This window comes from Squalius cephalus (genome assembly GCF_949319135.1).
Source record: "Squalius cephalus genome assembly, chromosome: 1".
Classification (NCBI taxonomy): Eukaryota; Metazoa; Chordata; class Actinopteri; order Cypriniformes; family Leuciscidae; genus Squalius; species Squalius cephalus.
Window position 1 is genome coordinate 46,458,737 of NC_137122.1, and position 19,369 is coordinate 46,478,105.

At 36.7% G+C, this 19,369-nt stretch overlaps 1 protein-coding gene across 1 annotated transcript in view; it reads right to left on the reverse strand.

Annotated features, from left to right (window-relative positions):
- Window positions 1–222: 222 nt before the first annotated feature.
- rapgefl1 (Rap guanine nucleotide exchange factor (GEF)-like 1) overlaps window positions 223–19,369 on the reverse strand; it is a 36,627-nt gene continuing 17,480 nt past the window's right edge. The window contains exons 3-15 of the mRNA XM_079874800.1: window positions 18,401–18,551; window positions 18,119–18,216; window positions 17,326–17,438; window positions 15,809–15,976; window positions 15,510–15,607; window positions 14,523–14,645; window positions 13,295–13,473; window positions 12,587–12,677; window positions 12,156–12,206; window positions 10,956–11,043; window positions 6,949–7,013; window positions 5,321–5,375; window positions 223–477 (exon numbers count right to left, since the gene is read on the reverse strand). Of these exons, the coding sequence (XP_079730926.1) occupies window positions 353–477; window positions 5,321–5,375; window positions 6,949–7,013; window positions 10,956–11,043; window positions 12,156–12,206; window positions 12,587–12,677; window positions 13,295–13,473; window positions 14,523–14,645; window positions 15,510–15,607; window positions 15,809–15,976; window positions 17,326–17,438; window positions 18,119–18,216; window positions 18,401–18,551 (1,405 nt within the window). The 3' untranslated portion in view covers window positions 223–352. The remainder of the gene's footprint in view (window positions 478–5,320; window positions 5,376–6,948; window positions 7,014–10,955; window positions 11,044–12,155; window positions 12,207–12,586; window positions 12,678–13,294; window positions 13,474–14,522; window positions 14,646–15,509; window positions 15,608–15,808; window positions 15,977–17,325; window positions 17,439–18,118; window positions 18,217–18,400; window positions 18,552–19,369) is intronic.

A 19,369-nucleotide genomic window follows, 5' to 3' on the forward strand; every position in this document is an offset into this window, starting at 1 on the left:
TCTGAAGGCCCGGATGAAAAGCTTATTTCGGTTTGGTTCAGTTCAACTGATGGCAGTGCAATCAGGACAGGTTTCCCTTCAGTCGTGAACGGCGAAAAAAATAAAAGCAGAAATGAATCCAGATCCCTATGCGTGGTCATAATTAACATTGACACAGAATCACTCAAAAGCACAATTCACACCATTTTCATGAGCAAATGTCCTCGTTCAGTGATTCGGAGGCGCAGCCTGAGATGATTGACAGACCAGCTGGGTTGATCTGTGACAATGGAGAATGAAGGGTTGGGTGTCTGGGTTTATTGGAGGGAACAAGAGGTTTTGTAGATATGGCTTGTAGGTACGCTTGGTCCCTTCACATGTCTTTTGGCTCCAGCTTGCTGGACATCTCAAAAAGCAGGTTCTGATTGTCGATGACCTGCAGCTGCCGAACATACGCTTTCGTCTGGAGGTGAGAGGGGGACGGCTCGGCCTCCATTGCTGTGAGGAGGAAAGAAAGAGAGACAAAAAGAAATCAATTAAAGTCACTGGAAGAAAGAAATCTAAAGAAACAGACAGAAGTCGTAAAATCTCAAATTCGAATTTGTAAAACCTTATAATTATTTATCAAAATAAATGTATGTAATATTTATACATTGGAGGTCAAAAGTTTGGAATAATTGCGATTTTTTTTTTTTTTTATGTTATGTTTAGTCTCTTATGCTCACCATGGCCATTTATTTGATCAGAAATACAGTAAAAACTGAAATATTGTGACATATTTTTACCGTTTAAAATAACTGTTTACTATTTGAATATATTCTAAAATGTGATTTACTTCTGTGATGCAAAGCTCAATTTTCTGCATCAGTACTCTTATCCTTCATTGTCACATGATCTTTCAGAAATCATTCTAATATGCTGATTTGAAGCTCTATTATTGGTGTTCAGTTAATAATAATGGTTCTTATTATTGTCAATATTGAACAATTATTTTTTAAATAAATGAAACCTGTTAAAAACTAGCTAAAAAAATGCAATCAAACAATCAGGAGTTTAATATTCAGACATATTTTGAGAACAGGGATGCAAAAAAATGAAGCTAGTAAACAGCATCAACCTGCTCTTTTGCAAAACATCTGTGTTCCGCTGAAGAAATGATCTGTATTGAGTATGGGGTGATACTGTGGCTGACCACATGGTGGCGTGGTAGAGCTGAGATCCCGGCATTCACGTGCTCAGCTCACAAACGCTCATGTCCAGCTGACCTGACTTTACACACACAGCATCCGTTGCTAAGACACTTTTTAAAAAGAAAGAGCGAAAAAAAAATTCCAAGAACAGAGAGCGAGAGCGAGAGAGAGAAAGGAAAGCAAGCTCTTTCAGTAGCTATGAATAGCTGCACTTTGTCCTCTCTGATCTCAAGAAAAAAAAAACGGTCTCTCTGACTCTGCATCAGATTCTATGGGAGGCGTTTTCTGCCTAAATGAAAAATAAAAACTGTATGCAAAATATGTGCCAAAATTGAGGCAAGACCACCAATATTAAAATGAACAGGCAAACGTGAAAAAGAAACTGCAAATAATCTTTTTTTACCAAGCTTACAATGCCCTACTCTCATGTAAAAGTACATGACTATCTCTTTCGGAAGGTAATCCGTGGCACTGTCCACTCACCATAATATATGTATTAGCATACGTATTAGCAAAATTTTACTGTATATTTTTTATTAAATAAATGCAGCCTTGGTCAGTATGAGCCCTCTTTCAAAAGAGTATTCCAGTAGTGTAGGCTACATTAATCTTATGTTGAGGATGTTAAAATATTTTTTTGGTACAAAACCAGACAAGAATATTGACTAGCAAGATCAATTTTGCAATATCTTGAAAAACCTTTTCATAGCTCAGGAGATTTAATCATGTTTAATGTATCACTGTAAAAAGTGTTCAGTTCACTCACTTAAAAAAAATGAGTAAACCCGTTGCCTTCAAATTTTTAAGTAAATAAACTTAATGCTTAATTGAAAAAAAGCATGAAGTTTATTTACTTAATAATTTTAAAGTAACTTAATTTTTTTAAGTTAAGTCAACTTATCACTTTTACAGTGATGCAATGCAACTCAGATTTTCTCAGATGTTTCATAAAGGAACTTGATATAAACAAAAATTAAATGTAGATAGCAGAACCCTGCCGATAATGTGGTCTTGGACAATTTTACAGGCTATAGAATTTCAAATTGAAATATGAGCATTTGCTTGAGCGTCTCATTGATGCCTTGGAGCAGCATTTGAGATTCTAAAATAATTTCCTTGGTGATTTGTCTTCCCTAACAGTAAAAACAGATGACAGAACTGATCTGAGATCATCAGCTGTGGGCTGCAGCATCCTTCCTTTGACACGTTGACAGCAGGAGAGCATTAGAGACAATTACAGAGTCATTAAGTCTCGCATCCGAGCAGCTCCCCCAAAGTTCAAACCCGCTCTGAGGGAAATGGAGTTGTGCATGGTCTAACAAATGTCAATGGCTGCAATTTGTCCATAGAAATTGATGCCCTCTGGCCTCGGCACGTCACCCAATGAGCCTCAGCCACCTTATAGAAATGTCATTGCAAATGGGGTCCGGTTACGTGGGTGACAGATGGAATGTCACGCAACACCTGCATAAATTAACAGCGTCTGATGAGATATTATCTCACAATGTAGTTTTTTTTATGAATGTGCGCTGATAAAGATAATGGGCTGCTGTTTTTGGTGCATCTAAATGCTGCGCATAGAGAAAAAAAAAAAGATTGTTTTAAAAAACTGAAAAAGTGGCTGGGCATCAATCCCTCTAATGGGAATGGATGAGGGCAATCCACTCAGGTAGATGGAGGGAGAATGAGCCCTGATAATTACAGAGGAAGAGTCAGGGAAATAAGTGCCCTGACGCACGAGACCTGCTGCTCGACTTCAACAGCCTGACAAACTCCAGAACAAAGAATAATACTAACATAATAGCTGAAAATAGAGCATATTTTTCTTAGTGATTCATTTCAAAAACCGAGCTGACTCATAATGCTGCTAAACTATGGTGCAACATTAACAAAAACCCTTTGAGGGAAGCCGAAGCGACTCCAAGGCCATATTGGCAATAAATACACTTCCATTTAAAAGATTGTGGTTGGTAAGATTTTTTAATTTGTGGGAAAAGAAGTCTCTTCTGCTCACCAGGACTGCATTTATTTGATTAAAAAAAAAATACAGTAATATTGTGAATTATTATTACAATTTAAAACAAATGTTTTCAATTTGAATGTATTTTAAACTAATTTGTTCCTGTGATGGTAAAGCTGAATTTTCTTTGATTTCCAGTCAGATTTGATGGTTAAGAAACATTTCTGATTATAATCAATGTTGAAAACAGTTGTCCTGCTTAATATTTTTGAAGAAACCGTCATACTTCTACTTCAAGATTCTTTGATGAACTCTAGTAAAAAAAAAAATATATATACCAAAATGTATTTTAAATACATTTATTTCACACTAAGTATAATACAAATCCATTAACATATTTACTGATATATCGCTTGAGACTTACTGATATAAATATTATAATTAAAGATTATTTGGAGTACTTCTTTATTGTACAATGCCCATTTCTTAATATTGAGCCTAAAATGTGTTTAAATATATGAAGCCCTGAAGTTTTAAAGATTTAATATCACTATTAGTAAGGATAGTATGATCTCTGTAGAAAGTCAGACAAGTCGATTATTAGTGGATGTCATGATTATTTTGAGAACTATTCACTACTATTATAAAAATTCAATCACTATTATTTTTATGAAAATAAAAACATTTTAGAGGAGTCTCAATCCAAAAATCCCATCTAAATCTCTTTTTAAATAATAAATCGTCTTTGAAGCCATTACCAACCATATCTGTTTGTTTGTGTGTTAACCACTTGATGATCATAGAAATGATGGTTTGAAATGATGGTGATGATACAATTATGCATGACAACCTCAAAACAAACTTCGCATAGAGAGGAAGGGGAAGAGAATCTTTTGCAGGGCGTGATGGTGCAGATGCTCTTTAAAGGCACGCCAGATGATGCAGCATGACACCAATCAAAAACTGTGTGGGTGCGTACGGATTCACGACTTCTCAACCTCACGCAACGTCATGCTTACCATGGAAACCATGTTTTGTTTGTGTGATTGTTAAGATTTGAATCTAGGGAGTCTTGAATCTCCTAAAAATAATTGTAAAATAGAAACTGACATTCAACTAATCTGAGCTTCAAGAAAACCCCAAGAGTAAAAGAGCTCAAAGGTCAGCACAAAAAGGTACCTAGTGCACATTTTGAACACCCAATGACAGCATCAACACAAATAAAGCAGAGTTATTAAAGTTCATTAAAACTAAGGTTACGTTTGCACGACAAAAACGTTTTTAAAAAGTTTTTCCTTTGCGTTTTTCGTGTACGGATGACAACATTTTCAAAATGATCGAAGAATGATTTCAAGAATGGCTAAGTATGAGCCAGTATTTGCCGATGTTCTTGTAAAGAAACGCTACACACTTATAGACTGAACACGTAATACGCATGTGCATGACGTCACCGTTTTCACAAATTTACGTTTTTGTAGTTTGAGACGACAACGGTAAAATTTGCATTTTCAGCATTGTCATGTAAATGAATGGCCAAAATGCATACAATTTTAAACGGCCCCTAAAATAGAAATAAAAATGAATAAAAACCCATAAACACAAATTATAAAACTAGTAAAAATTACAAACAGCACACAACAAACTTTTTTAAAACACTAAATGTAAAAAGAAAGAAATAATAATAATCATAAAAATAATTCAAACCATTAAAAAAAAAAAACTATAATAGTATCTCAGTGATTATAAATAACATTGCATTAGTGAATGTTATTACTCATAATGCACATGCAAACACATGTACAACAGCAAATCGTACTGTCTGTGAACATAAATAGTTTGAAGTGCTGTCCAGCTGTTGCATGTTTGTGTATACACACGCTGTGGGCATGGGCATGTGCCTTTGTGCTTGTGTGTGTGTGTGTGTGTGTGTGTGTTTGAAGTGGTGCCCTGTGGCTCGTGGCCCCGAGGGCTGTGCTGTCCTAGACAGATGGGCTGTGGCAGGGTGGAGCAGCAGTCTCCTAGAACTAATCCACTCAGACAGGTGTGTGTGTGTGTGTGTGTGTGTGTGTGTGTGTGTGTGTGTGTGTGTGTGTATGTGTGTGTGTGTGTGTGTGTGTGTGTGTGTGTGTGTGTGTGTGCGTGCGTGCGTGCGCACGTGTGTGTGTGTGTGTGTGTGCAGAAATACACATACCTAGCTGAGTGCTCCTGTACCGCCTGATGCTTCGTACCATCTCAGCCACTTTGTGCTTGGTAGAGAAAAGGAGACGGAGATATGATTGACACTCATTCATTAATGATATACAATGACAAAATAATGTACTTGTGGCCACTAATTAGCTGTACAGGATATCTTGATCAGGGCTTCATATAGTTCATTAGATTCTTTTTTAACGATTCGACACGGGGTGAGGGACGGGATACACAATGTTTGGAAAACAATTCTTATTGCACTCACTGGCCACATACACACTGTAAAATTCAGGAGTGACAACCACATTTAAATAAGGGACTGAAAACAATAAATGATCGTTGTGTGTGTACTGTGTACAGAAAACGGCCCGAAATTTCGATGATTGACAGCATGGTAACCATAGTCTCGTGTGATTGGTATCCACTATTTTGACAAAAGTAATAATACACGACCAAAAACTTGTTATGCAATTTGAACTAAACCACCGTTCACAGCAGCCCAGGCTCATTTGAAAAACATATCTGTGGCAACATTTTTGCAAAACGCAAAATACATTGCATCGTGCACATTTCACGAGTGTCAAAGTGAAATGTCCAATGAGTATTTGTCCGGGACAGATGGACGTAAATATGGAAACATTTTATCACGTTGGAGTTTGTACTTCTCACCGCAGTTCTGAATTGAAATGTACGGTAAGTGGCGCTAAAAGCTTAATGCCCCATCACTTTTTTTAAATAACGTACACCAACACTAAACCCTTAACTTACCCGATAGTGTTAACAAAATCAAATGTGACATAAAAACGCAATCTGAACCATTGCACTTTTTGAGCTCTTTTATCGTGACTCGTCTTTCGCGGGATTCGTACCCGAACATGTGGAGTTGGTAAAGTGATGCAAGCTCCAAAATAAAGATTATTTGTTTACAAATCATGCACTATGGTAAAAAGTGTTTGAGGTCATAACATAATATTGTGCAAAGAGTCGCATGAAAACAAGTCATTAATCCATAATCTGCCCCTGTAATCATAATTGTGTGTGAAAACGATTAAAAGTGCTTGCTGTTTTACTTCCTAGTGTTCGTTTCTGTTGGAAACTGCAGTGATATGTAGCTACATATTGGTAGTGGTACGTATTTTGCTTTTTGCAAAAATGTTGCCACAGGTATGCCAACATTTTTCCATTGAGCCTGTGAAGGTTTACACAGGCGTCATGTTTTGTTTCTGTTTGTAAGGGTGCTTCAGAGCGCGCTCTCAAAGTGTTGCCATGACCACTTATTCTACGCGTTTTGGGGCTTGTTTGGGTTCGATTCATTAAACGATCAAGTTTGTGAGGATATTAAAGTGGGAAGATGTGGGTCACGATATTTTGGTATTCTTTTCAATATATTTAGATTTATCTTGGTTTATTATGGGCTTGTTCTTGTTCGCAATTTCTCGAATTTGAAAAGGTTCCTTTTAGCAGAAGGGATCAGGTTAGAGCTAGTCTGTAGAAAATATAATTAAAATAATTACAGCTTTTTTTAATCAAAACAGAATTCTGTGGTTTGCCCTCGTTTAGGTAGCTAGGCAAATATGTGTGTGCATTAATGTAAGCACATCATTACTTCCATTATATGTGCCAACTCACCATCTTTTCAAAATTAACCAGCTCCCCATGGAAAGACTTACAGCTCTCATGAAGGAAGGTCAGATCTGCAGAGAGAGAGAGAGAGAGAGAGAGTGAATGCATAATAAAGGGAACTGTTATGTAATGACATGCCATCATGCCATCACTCGTTCAGCCAGGCGTCTTCTTTCTGGCTGAGCTGAACTGAAGCTTGACGCTCACACGCAAGAAAAGAGAAAAGAGAGAGAGAGAGAAAGCGAGCGAGAAGGAGACGGAGAAGTGAACAGTCATCATGTCATGATGGGTGATCTGTCAGTACCTTGGCCAGGTCTGGTGAAAAAAGAGAGATAGAGAGACAGCGAACATGAGAGAAAAGGAGAATGTTAGAGACACTACATGCTGTCAGGATGAGTGTATTGAATACAGATGTGATTGTGTAAAGAGAGAGAGAGGCCGTATCGGCCAATAAAAGTTGTTATCTGCACACGACTGTTTGAGCCCTGCTGTTCAGCTGTTCTGTCTGCGCGTTTCACAACTGTGCAGCCCTACTATATGGCGGTTTTGTTGATAACTGAGACCAGTTCGGACTTAAGGAGGTGTATAGTGAACACTGCTGTTTTAAATTGTTATACTATTTCACAGATAAGTCAAATAAAATGCAGCTTTGGCAAGCAAAAGAGACTTCTGTCAAAAACATTTAAAAAATCTTACCAAACGGTAGATTATATGTACACTCCCAAACTGAGTGATTTGCGGATCGATTCAAATCAATCATTGAAACGAATCAGTTCAAGAGTTATTTGAATGAGACATCACTAATGTAAAGAAGGACGACCTAAAAAACTTAGATTGGTGTTTTCCTTTAGCATGCTTTCTGACTGCAATCCTTTCTGAAATGAATTAAGGATGCAGTATATTATATAGTAAAACGTTTTCAGTACGTTTTTTTCTTGCTGACAATATTTACAGTATGCAACCAGTTTATTGCTCATGGACTGTTGCCTACAATATTGCATTATATTGTGTCTGAGTCCAAACATTTAGAAAAGTCTTGTAAATTCTTTTTTAAGGTTTGTGATGCTCATAGCATGGCTTCATCTGTAGTCTGACGGTGTTTAACGGATTTGAACACTGTTTCCTCGATGGCCTGCAAGGAGCTGTGAAAGTGTGAATTGTTATGTGTCTGCTTGGATAAAGATGTTAGAATGATGTTAGTAGTTGACAGACAGTGTTATTTGTGTTCAGAAATGTCATCTGATCTGAAATCCTTTCAATGTGAATACAGCAGGAGTTGTATATGTATATGTTCATGTGTAATATTAATGCATCCAGTGTATTAGGTTATGCTCATTATGCTGTATGCCTGAGGACAGTAGCCACGTTTTATGTTCATCATAAATTTAGATGGATAATATGTTAAAAAAAATCTTCTCAAATGATTTGGGTGATATTTCAGACTAGGCGATACAATTGTGACCTTGGAAAGAAAGCTGAAGAAGTCGTTTGGGATGTTTGTTTGTGATGGCGGGGCGAAATGTGACACGTGTTGCATTTTTTATGCTTGGCTTTTTGTTGAAACCGCCTCAGAGAAGCAGGTCAGGAGGTGAAGCGTGATGAACTCCTACTCCTCTTTCGCTCCTCCTCTCTTTCTTAAGATTTAAGAAGCTATATTGGCATTTAAAATACTTTTTTATATCAATTTAAAAAAAAAAGGAAAATGATAATAATAATTAATTTTGTATACAATTTTTGGAATAATAATAATAATAAACTGAGCAGTTCTAATAGGGTCCTCAGGCTATAATAATAAAAATATTGGTTTATTTTCACAGTTGAAATAATGTGCTAATTGATTTGTATTTGACAGACAAAAATAAGTCAATTATTGTAATGTTTAATATCATTTATATACTATTTATATTATTTTTTTCAAATTTCATTTTAATTTGTGTTTTAGTAAGTTAATTTTGTGCTTTTGTCTTTTTTATGATTATTTTTTTAAAAAAATGATATAGCATTAGTTTTTAGCAACATTTTTAGTAATTTTAGTACTTCAACTTTTCATTTGGTTGCAACATTTTAATTTTCATTGAAATTTTTAATACTTAATTCATAGAGATCTAATACTTATATTTTATTTTATTTCAGGTTTACCTACCGAAAACATTTGTAATAGTTTTAGTTTTGGATAACAATAATAACCATTTTCTACATTCATATATTTTAATATGTAATTTATTCATGTGATGTCAAAGCTGAATTTTCAGCATCATTACTTCTTGTAATGAAAATCTTCAACGTCACATGTTATGTAAAAAAAATAAATAAATAATAATAATTATATATATATATATATATATATATATATATATATATATATATATATATATATAAATATTTTTTTCAGAATTATTTGATAGATAGAAAGTAAAAAAAAAAAACAGCTTTTATTTGAAATAGAATCTTTTGTAATATTATAAATGCCTTTACTGTCACTTTTGATCAATTTGACGAATTCCTATTAAATATTAAAATGTTGCGAGGGAACTTCTGAGAACACTTCAGTATTTTATTAAACATATCAGTGTTTTGATCAAAATGAATCAGTCTGCTAAATATGAATTCGAGTTTTCAAATTGCTGGTCCTGTGTTCATTGTTCTTGAGCCTGTTTTTCCTAACTGTAAATCAAAATGGTTTGTATTCTGAAGCCTGTGTGTCTCGTGATAGAGATGTGTGTGTCAGACTGAAACGCAGAGCAATGCTCAGCAAAGACTTTGATGCTCAACTGATCCTGACAGGCTTGAGTCATGAGCACCTACAGGGAAGGAGACCGGGAGTGAAAAGACATGGAGAGAGACTACAGATATGAGAGAGGACAGATTGGACAGGACGTGTGTGTGTGTGTGTGTGTGTGTGTGTGTGTGTGTGTGTGTGTGTGTGTGTGTGTGTGTGTGTGTGTGTGTGTGTGTGTGTGTGTGTGTGTGTGTGTTATATATATATATATGTACTGTATAATTGACAGTGAAGACTTGTACATTGCTATAAAATGAATCCTGAAAAAAGGACCCATGGTTTCCACCAAAAAAATTTGAAAAAAATAAATGTTTCTTGAGCATCAAATCATATAATGATTTCTGAAGGATCATGAGACACTAAAGACTGGAGTAATGATGCTGAAAATGCTAAATGCTTTTGTCATCACTGGAATAAATTACAAGCTAAAATATATTACATAGAAAACGGAAAAAAATATTTCACAATATTTAAATTTTTACTGTATTTTTGATCAAATGAATACAGCCTGGGTGAGGACTTATTTAAAAAAAAAAATTTTTAAGAATGTAAGAGAAACATTGTAGTATAAGATGCTAAAATGTGTCAATACATTTCCTGTTTTAGCCATTACTGTTTGAGAAAATGTGCTTTGGGCCTTCATCACAAGACCTTTGTGTAATTATATGTGTGCTTTTCGGGCAACAATTTGTGCATATAATGAAACTTTTTAATGAATTGCAGCAACAAAGTGTGGGTCAGGTTTTGCTTTTATTGTGGAGACCAAATATCCCCTTAAGCATGGTAAAATGACACAAATCCTATATTGTGGGTGCACAAGGAAACCCATAAAGGAGCTAAATAATGTCTTAATGGCAATCTAAAAATGCTACAATGTTTCCGTAAGGGTTAAGTTTAGGGTTAGAGAAGAGAAAATAGAAAATATGATTAGCTCAGTAAAATAAAAACAACAGAAGTTCTGTCATAAATACACATGTTTGTGTGTAGGCGTATCACTAATGTGTTTGCATGCATGTTGATCGCTGCTGTATGTTTGGCTGCGGGGGGTCTGCAATCCTGCATGTAAAGATCTGCACAACAGAGGGGCGTTAATTAATGAGGCGGGGCCTTTCAGACCCACTTCAAATCACAGAGGCCGCCGCGGCAGGAGGCCACTTTATAGGAACACATATGGACAACAGCTGAAGGAAGAGACGAGAGCACACTGGCGCTACTGTACATGCGAGGGACTCACCCTTTAGCAGCAGTGGAGTGAAGGGTATGAGTGGGGCTCTCAGGCTTGCTAGAAGGTCTCGGTAGGACTTGTGGTTCCTCGAAGGGTCCTGTGGCAAACATAAACAACATCAGCATTACAAATGCTGTCAAACATGTAATGTCACACCAGCATTCAGAGTGACGAAATAATGCATCGCTCTTTCAGAGCTCAAGAGACTTCATGGAGTTAACAATTATGCTGCATTCAAGTGCTAACTTAGAAATAAAGTATTTATATAAAGTCATACAAGTATTTACTTTATTATAAGTACTGAGTAGAATAAGGATGCAAATAGATCAAAAGTGACAGTAAAGTCTTGTACATTGCAACACATATTTTAGTAACACTAACCTTTATGTAGCCTATAATGCATTATAAAAGTATTCATAATGTATGTTTTAATGCATTATATCTTTTCAGAAATAATTGTAACCATGCATTATAAAATTTGCAGATTCATTGATACAGCTGAAATTGGTTGTTTGTCATGTGTTTTAATGGATTTTAATTTCTAAAGGTGTGTTCAATGAATAGACAAGCATTATAATGGCATAATTAACAAGGCATAACAAGGCATAATTAATGCTTTAAAAATACTTTTATAATGCATTACATATACGGACTTGTAGTAAAGTGTTACCAAAATTTCTATTTCAAATAAATGTTGTTCTTTTTAATTTTAATCAAAGAGTCCTGACAACAGTTTCCACAGCAAGCACAACTGTTTTCAATTTGATAATAACAAGAAATGTTTCTTGAGCAGCAAATCATCATATTAGAATGATTTCTGAAGGGTCATGTGACACTTAAGACTGGAGTAATGATGCTGAAAATTCAGATTTGATCACAGGAATAAATTACATTTAAAATAGATTAAAAGAGAAAATAGCTATTTTAAATTGGAGTAATATTTGACAATATTACTGGTTTTACTGAGAAATCAATGAGAAACAATTGAGCTCATTATGAGATCTCTAACTTTTGATCTTTGCAAATCTGAGCACAGTTCAAGACATTATTCAAATCTGTTCAGAAACTCTAGAGGAGTCTTTTTTTTCCCAAGAGAATGTCAGAGACCAAAGCAAAAGTCAATGTTTGCTCTCCATTTAATCTCATTGCTGTCTAGGAGAAACAATTGAGATATTAAAGACATTGCATTGGTGATTTTTCTTCGCTTACCGCAAGGCTCTCAAACTGCTGAAACTGCTTTCGGAACTTTCCTGGCAAACCCTGCCAAAACACACATACATATGCAATTAGTAACCAACACATTTCAATTGGCAATTGAATCTCTATTCGGAATCGGATGGATGAAAACCAACACATATGCAACACATATGAGGCAAAAAAAAAAACAGGATTTAGGGGTTTTTGATTTTATTTAAAAAAGCATGATCGAGGACAGGTGGACATGGAAATATTTCCTTCGGAACGGCAGAAGCTAATTCAGATCCGTTGCCATGGCAACTGATAATAACCTCCTGCCAAGAATAACACTCGGCGGTTCTTGGGAACGAGAGTAGGCAGAGGTGCTAAGAGACTGTGTGTGAGTGTGAGAGAGAAAGAGAAGTGAAAAAGAAAGCGGGAGATTAACAAACAAATGCACTCACTTCCCAGGTCAGACGTAGGCGGCTGACTGCAGGGTTGTCCAGTCCCAGAACCAGCGCCAGGAACGACAGCAGATCCTGCTGCTGTTTACATCTAAAACACACACACACAGGAATGAGGCAGTGTTACTTGGATAAAACATAATAAATGTTAGGTGAAAAACTTAAAAACTAAGAAGTCAATAGTATTAAAATCAGCATTAAAAATTATTAAACTGACTAAAACTGACATAAAAAAAACAAGTTGAAGCAATGTAGAAGTGGTAAACCATGACAAAGCACATAAGGACTATAATAGTAGATTAAAAAAAATCCTTAAATAACACTAGAATGTGAATAAGAGGTGAATAAACTTGAAAAAGCAAGTACACTTCAGGGAACTTTAGTCAAGTTTTCTTTCACCAAAAACAGATTAATTTAATTTTACATTCAGCATCTTTCCAGTGACTCTTAGAATAAAGCAGATATTTATTTGCTACTGCACCTTTAAGACTATATGCAAATTAACTCTGCTATGATTGGCTAACCTCTTTGTATGTGAAATCACTGCTCGCACACCCTTCTTCAAGTAGCTGAATACTGAACAGGTGTTGATATACGTGGGTGGTCACATGTTAACGTTCACGGTTCTGACGATTCCTGAATAATTCATTTTTGTCACCTTCATAAGCGGATTTAGCTTGTACTCTGCACAAACACATATACACTCACAAGGCTGCAATCTTTATGAACTTTCGCAGTAGCTGTATCCTCTTTGGAAGCGACTGGCACTGCAGGATCTCTGTGGCGACCCAGTGCTGCACTTCACTGCATCGCTGCAGGATCAGCTCCAGGTTAAGGGGGCGCCAGCGAGCCTGTTCCCCGTGGAACACGTAACACACAAACTCCACCTGTTCAAACAACAACAATAAAAATCAAACCAGAACAGGAACTAAGACACTGGGAAACAGAGAAAACATTGCATAACGTGCCATAAAGTTTTGTTGCTTTTACATGAACTTTGCTATGCGACTAGCCTTGAACTTAAAGCCAGTTTCCTAAGGCACACATTTGATTGCATTGGAAAACTAAAGAGTGTGTATTGTAGCTCTCTAGACAAGCCTTGATCAGACTTGTAGTAACCCAGCCTGTAGGGATATAAGGATATACTAATTAAAAATATGCATACTGACAAATAACGATATATTGTTGATCATTTTAGGACAGTGTTATTTCAGAATTATGAATTTATTATTATAGCATTTATTCATATTTTTTCTATTTTTCTATTTATATTTTCATTGTATTCTATTCATATGTATTTTTTTATGTGCTTTTGTAATTTTTATTAGTTTTTGTTTTAGATCGCTTTAAATAATTTATTTCTGTTTTGGTGATTTTAGTACTTCAACTTCAGTTTTTTGAACTTTTGTTCAAGGTTAATATTTATATTTTATTTAATTTCAGCTTTATTTCAACTCCTGAAAAAACATTTTTAATATTTTTATTTTTAGGTAACAATAACAACACTGTTTTAGAAATTTTACAACCTCTAAAATCTGAAAATCTTAGACTCACATTTATTTGTGCAAAAACCTAAAAAGTAAATAAATAAATGTTACTAATTTTAAAATGACAAATTAATTGTAGCTCAACTGGAAGAGCGTGATACTGGAAAAAAGAGTTGTGAGTCTGATTCCCACATTCAAATAAAATTGACCTTGAATGCACTGTAAGTTGCTTTGGATAAAAGCCGCTGCCATGCACACAAAAAACCAACAACTAATAACCAGTTTAATGCACAGGACGCAAAGAATTTGTCCTTTGAGAATGAATCTCCTGATATCTGGCTGGAAGCATGAAATGTTTTGATATTATTATGTGCACAATGCAATACAATAGCTGTCTGCTAGACTGTCAGCGTGTGGTGAAACAGTGCTGAATGCCGTAGCGTCCTGACCTCGTGCACACAGCTGAAGAGTTCCCAGTCGAACACCACCAGCTGATTGGCCACCTCCTCTGCACTCATGTCATGGAGTTTGCTGTCGCCTGGTGACCAGTGGATCTCCTCAGGGAGAGGTATCTGACCAACAAAGAAATGTGGATGAGGACCAGACTCACCAAAAGACACTGAGGGGGACAAGTCAATATGGGTTTTTAATAACTTCTACATTTAGTGCCCCCAAGCCTTGAATATTTGCTTACATCCTTGGGTTTCTAACTGCATTTTCTCTCACACAGCGAAGCTGAAATACAAAGTTCTGTCATGAAACTCTAGATGGTGCAGGCTAATCCTTAACTCAATTTGCTTGCAATCACATTATTCTCTATTAGGTGCAGCTGATTGGGTCATGCTGTATCAGTAGCCAATCAGCTCAGTACCCTTAAATACTTGGTTAGCATTTGCCTTAGCAGTGCAGAGCGTTTTCAGAAATCCTCCACCTTCCCCAGCTCCACCTGTATAGATCTGCTACCGGTAATTCATGCATGCTATATAGTACAGCAGCAGCGTGTTGTGTATGTGTTGGCAGTAGCAAATCCTGTCCTTGCTCTGCAGCAGCAGCAGTGCAGCAGATCTATTCCGCCAAGACCAAGCATATCATCACTGTCATACCCATTAGCATGCCAAACACACAAAGAGTTTTCATGACACAACTACAATTTAAGATTTTAAATAACTGTGACACTGTGATACTACTTTCAGTTTGTGTTTGAATAAAAAGAGATTTTGATGGCAGTCGAATGCCTTTAATAATTTCTAAACCACTGTATAAAGTCCTCAACACTATTGTGGATAACACCTTCACTGAACATTGTAATTCATGGTGTTTGACACATGATCATCATAAGTGAGCAATCCAGTGTGGGCATTAATGGGTGCTATTTATGAAGGCATGGCAGCACCACTCCCCCCACCCAACATGAATGTCTCGCCCACGGTTCTCACCAAGCTCTCGAGCTCTGAGGCCTCGCAGGCGAACAGGTGGGTGTTGACGCCCAGGGTGGTGAAAACGGCCTCGTCGCTGGGACGGAACACAGCCTTCTCTGAACAAACACAGATTAGATTGTGATGTTAAAGCAGATGATCGAAGACATTCTGAAAAATGTTGTGACCCCAAGCAGTGAATCAAGGTCTGGATCATTATAAACTTGGCCGTTTTGTACACAAATGATGCTGTGTTTGAGGTTTTAGTTTAGTCTTGGTGTTTGCATGGTGTTTATGGGTACAAACTTTAATGCTTTTACCTCCAGCTGAGGTGACAGCCACCAGTATAAGGTTGGCAGGTTGGGTGGGCTGGTCCTCGCTATACTGGAGCTTCTCTTTCACCAGAGCCAAGATCTCCCCGACCCGGCATGAAAGACGGCTCCGAATGGTCACGTACGAATGATCTGGTGTGTAAACCCTGCAGAAGACTAAACATGGACCAAACAGTCAATCCTGCTATCCAACACAAAGTCAACAGAGATTTCAGGCAACAGTATCACATGCTTTTATAATAATAATAATAATAATACAACATTTTATTTATTAACCAACAGGTTATTATTTGGCAAAAATAGGTTTAGGTGGCTCAATACATTTGCTCATTACATATAGATAAGATATATATATATATATATTAGGGCTGTCAAACGATTAATCGCGATTAATCGCATCCAAAATAAAAGTTTGTGTTTACGTAATATATGTGTGTGTATGGAGTATAATTATTTTCTCTATATAAATACACACACATGCATATATATATATTTAAGAAAAATGTGTTATTTATATATAAAATATTTATATATAATATAAATTATATATAATATAAATATATATACACAGTATATACATGCAAATATTTCTTAAATATATACATGCATGTGTGTGTATTTATATATAGAAAATAATTATACACCGTACACACACATATATTATGTAAAAACAAACTTTTATTTTGGATGCGATTAATCGCGATTAATCGTTTGACAGCCCTAATATATATATATAAAGATATATAAATACTATAATAATAGTAATAATAATAGAATTTTCAGCATCATTACTCCAGTATGAAACCTGCTCAAGAAACATTTCTTATTATTATCAATGTTGAAAACAGTTGTGCTGCTTAATATTTGTGCTCCTTAGGATTTTTTGATGAACAGTAAGTTCAAAAGAACAGCATTTATAGAATAAAGCAAAATAATAGAGATGTTTTGTAATGTCTTACTTGTATACATACATATGTATATATATTTCAGTCTATATATTTCAGACTTTCCAGATATCAGTATCAGCGTCACCATCACCCATTTATACTGAATCATTTTATCACGAGTTAAATGAAAGATCCAAAACTTTGAATAGTATTATGTACAGTATTGACTTCCTCTCCATTAGCCAGTCACAGCTCTGACAAAAGCAGAAACTGGGTCACTGGAGGCTTCAGGGTAGCAGCGTTTTGTACTGTCAGATTGCCTATTGATTAAGGTCTGGGAAATCACTTAGCTTGGCTTGAGCCACTGGCCCAACAAAGAGTCCCATTCCATCAGATGAGCTCATTGCATCTATAAAACTTGGCAGACGCTACCCCGTGACCTGATTTGTCATCCTGGTTTCAATGAAGTGGAAGCAGACTGGCACTTTTACAAAAAAAGGATGAATAAGATGATTCACTAACGGTATTCTCATAGGCGTTATTGCGAAGCTAAGCAAACGCAAAGTTAATAAACTGTGGTCAGTCTGTGCAATATTTATGCATTCTATTAAAACGTACTCTCGTCTGAGCCACGGAAAGCCTCTCGGGGCTGCAGGCAGGCGTCGATGCGTCTGAAGTGTCGGAAGAGCGGGCGGACTTGCTTCTTGCGACTTTCCTTGTCTTCCTCGGCTCTGTCGGATAGGAGGGGAAAACAAGTCAGGTAGCTATTCAAGTGTAAATATCTAAATAAGTTATTTGTCTCCAAAAGACGAATATCACCCTAAAATTAGTTTGGTAATGGCATCAGGGATGGAAAATGCTCTATGCATGGGCAAGATATTTGAGGACCAGTCATGGCAGGCTCTTAAACTATTTGTTATGACTGGACTGCAAGAAATTTTAAACTCCAATATGCCAGTGGAAATGACATTATGTTTACATGGCAACTTTATAATTTAAAGAAGCAGAAAGACCAAACATGCCATTGCCAATTTAATGTCAACCAGATAATATATAGGCCTATTTTTATAAACTGAGATACAGAAATAAACTGTTTAAGGGTTTATGAAAAGACTGCTGCCCCGTTGAGAGGCTTTTAATGACACAATCGAAATTGAACACAACACATTAAAGTATTAATCTCTGCACATTAATTCTTCATCTGCTTCTAAAGCTCTTAATGTGCAACTACATACGCCTCATTTAATACTTTACAACTCATGATGTACGTAAACTAAGAGGCTCTGTTTCTTCATGTATTAAATGATTTCATGTTCCTCTATGATTTCTGCAGCCATTATAGCTCATAAAAAAAACATTTATAGCTTAAAATAATATTCCACTGTGAGGATGAAGAGGATTTGATGCTTACGGGCTGTGTAATATCTCAGTCCAGCGCTGAAGTTTCAGGACGTCTTCCACCAGTTCAGGAAAGCGACTGAGCTCCTGAACGGCGCGCAAATACAGCTCCTGAAACCATAGGTTGCATTATTATTAAAACCAGGAGTGACTAAATTGTTTTAATATTTTAATAATAATGAAATGGCAATGTGAAAACAAAAAGTTGCAGTTTATGGTCTGACACTGATTTGCGTGTGTTAGAAAAAACACTTATGAGCATTCCTTTGAGGTTTTTTACACACGTGTGCAGTACCTTTGGGAAGGTGTTGGAGCGATCTCCCTCCTCCTGCAGTAAGTCTCTGTATGTGTCCAGATAGCGGAAGGCCACAGTCAGAACTGCAAGTTTCCGCTCAGCTCCCTCCCAGCCAGGCCAGCCCTCACCCTGCTTACCCTCTGAGCTGAATCTGAGCCAGGAGTTAAGAAACAACACACTCGCGAGCCAACACATACACACCTGCGCTCACTAAATACACTGAATACAAATGTACACACATCTGAACCTGTACAGACAGGCAGACAGACAGACAGATAGTTAGACTTTTGCCTTGTAGCCTAAAACACAATATAAAGCTGGTGATTTTCAGCACAGATATTGTGTCGAGTGGGTTTGAGGAGTGCATGCGGATAAACACATACTCAGACAGCCGCTGTCCGATCACCTGACACAGATGCCGCACTGGAAAAACAAAATCTATGCCTCTGTGGCCAGACAGCCAGAATAATTACAACCTTTGAAAAGTATTGAGGGCGATGGAACACACCCATCACACCCACACACACTCACATACACACACGCTACAACATAAGCACACACGGAATGGATTTTTTCGTTACTCACACACTTACATAAGTCAAGTTGGTGAAACATTACATAAGCATTTAAGCAGAGACATAGTTTTTCGGCAGGTAAAAATGACCTAAAATCTGCAAAGACTCCCTGTCCCCAATCCTACCACTCATATGCGCAGGAAACCTGAAAGGCGGACTAAATTAAAACTGGAGTATCCTTGAGCCTCTCTGTCTATAATTAAAGAGTCCCCGACACCCCGTCTAAAATTGACACAACTATTCCCGTACATAAAAAGGCCCAAGAGGAGCTTCTCCAAATGGCATCCCAGATCTAGTAAATCTATATCCAGAGCCGTCACCTCTGCTTGGGTGCCCAAAAAACAGCAGCAGTCTGAGCCGCTGGACAGCTGCAAAACATGAACTCTGTTCCCTT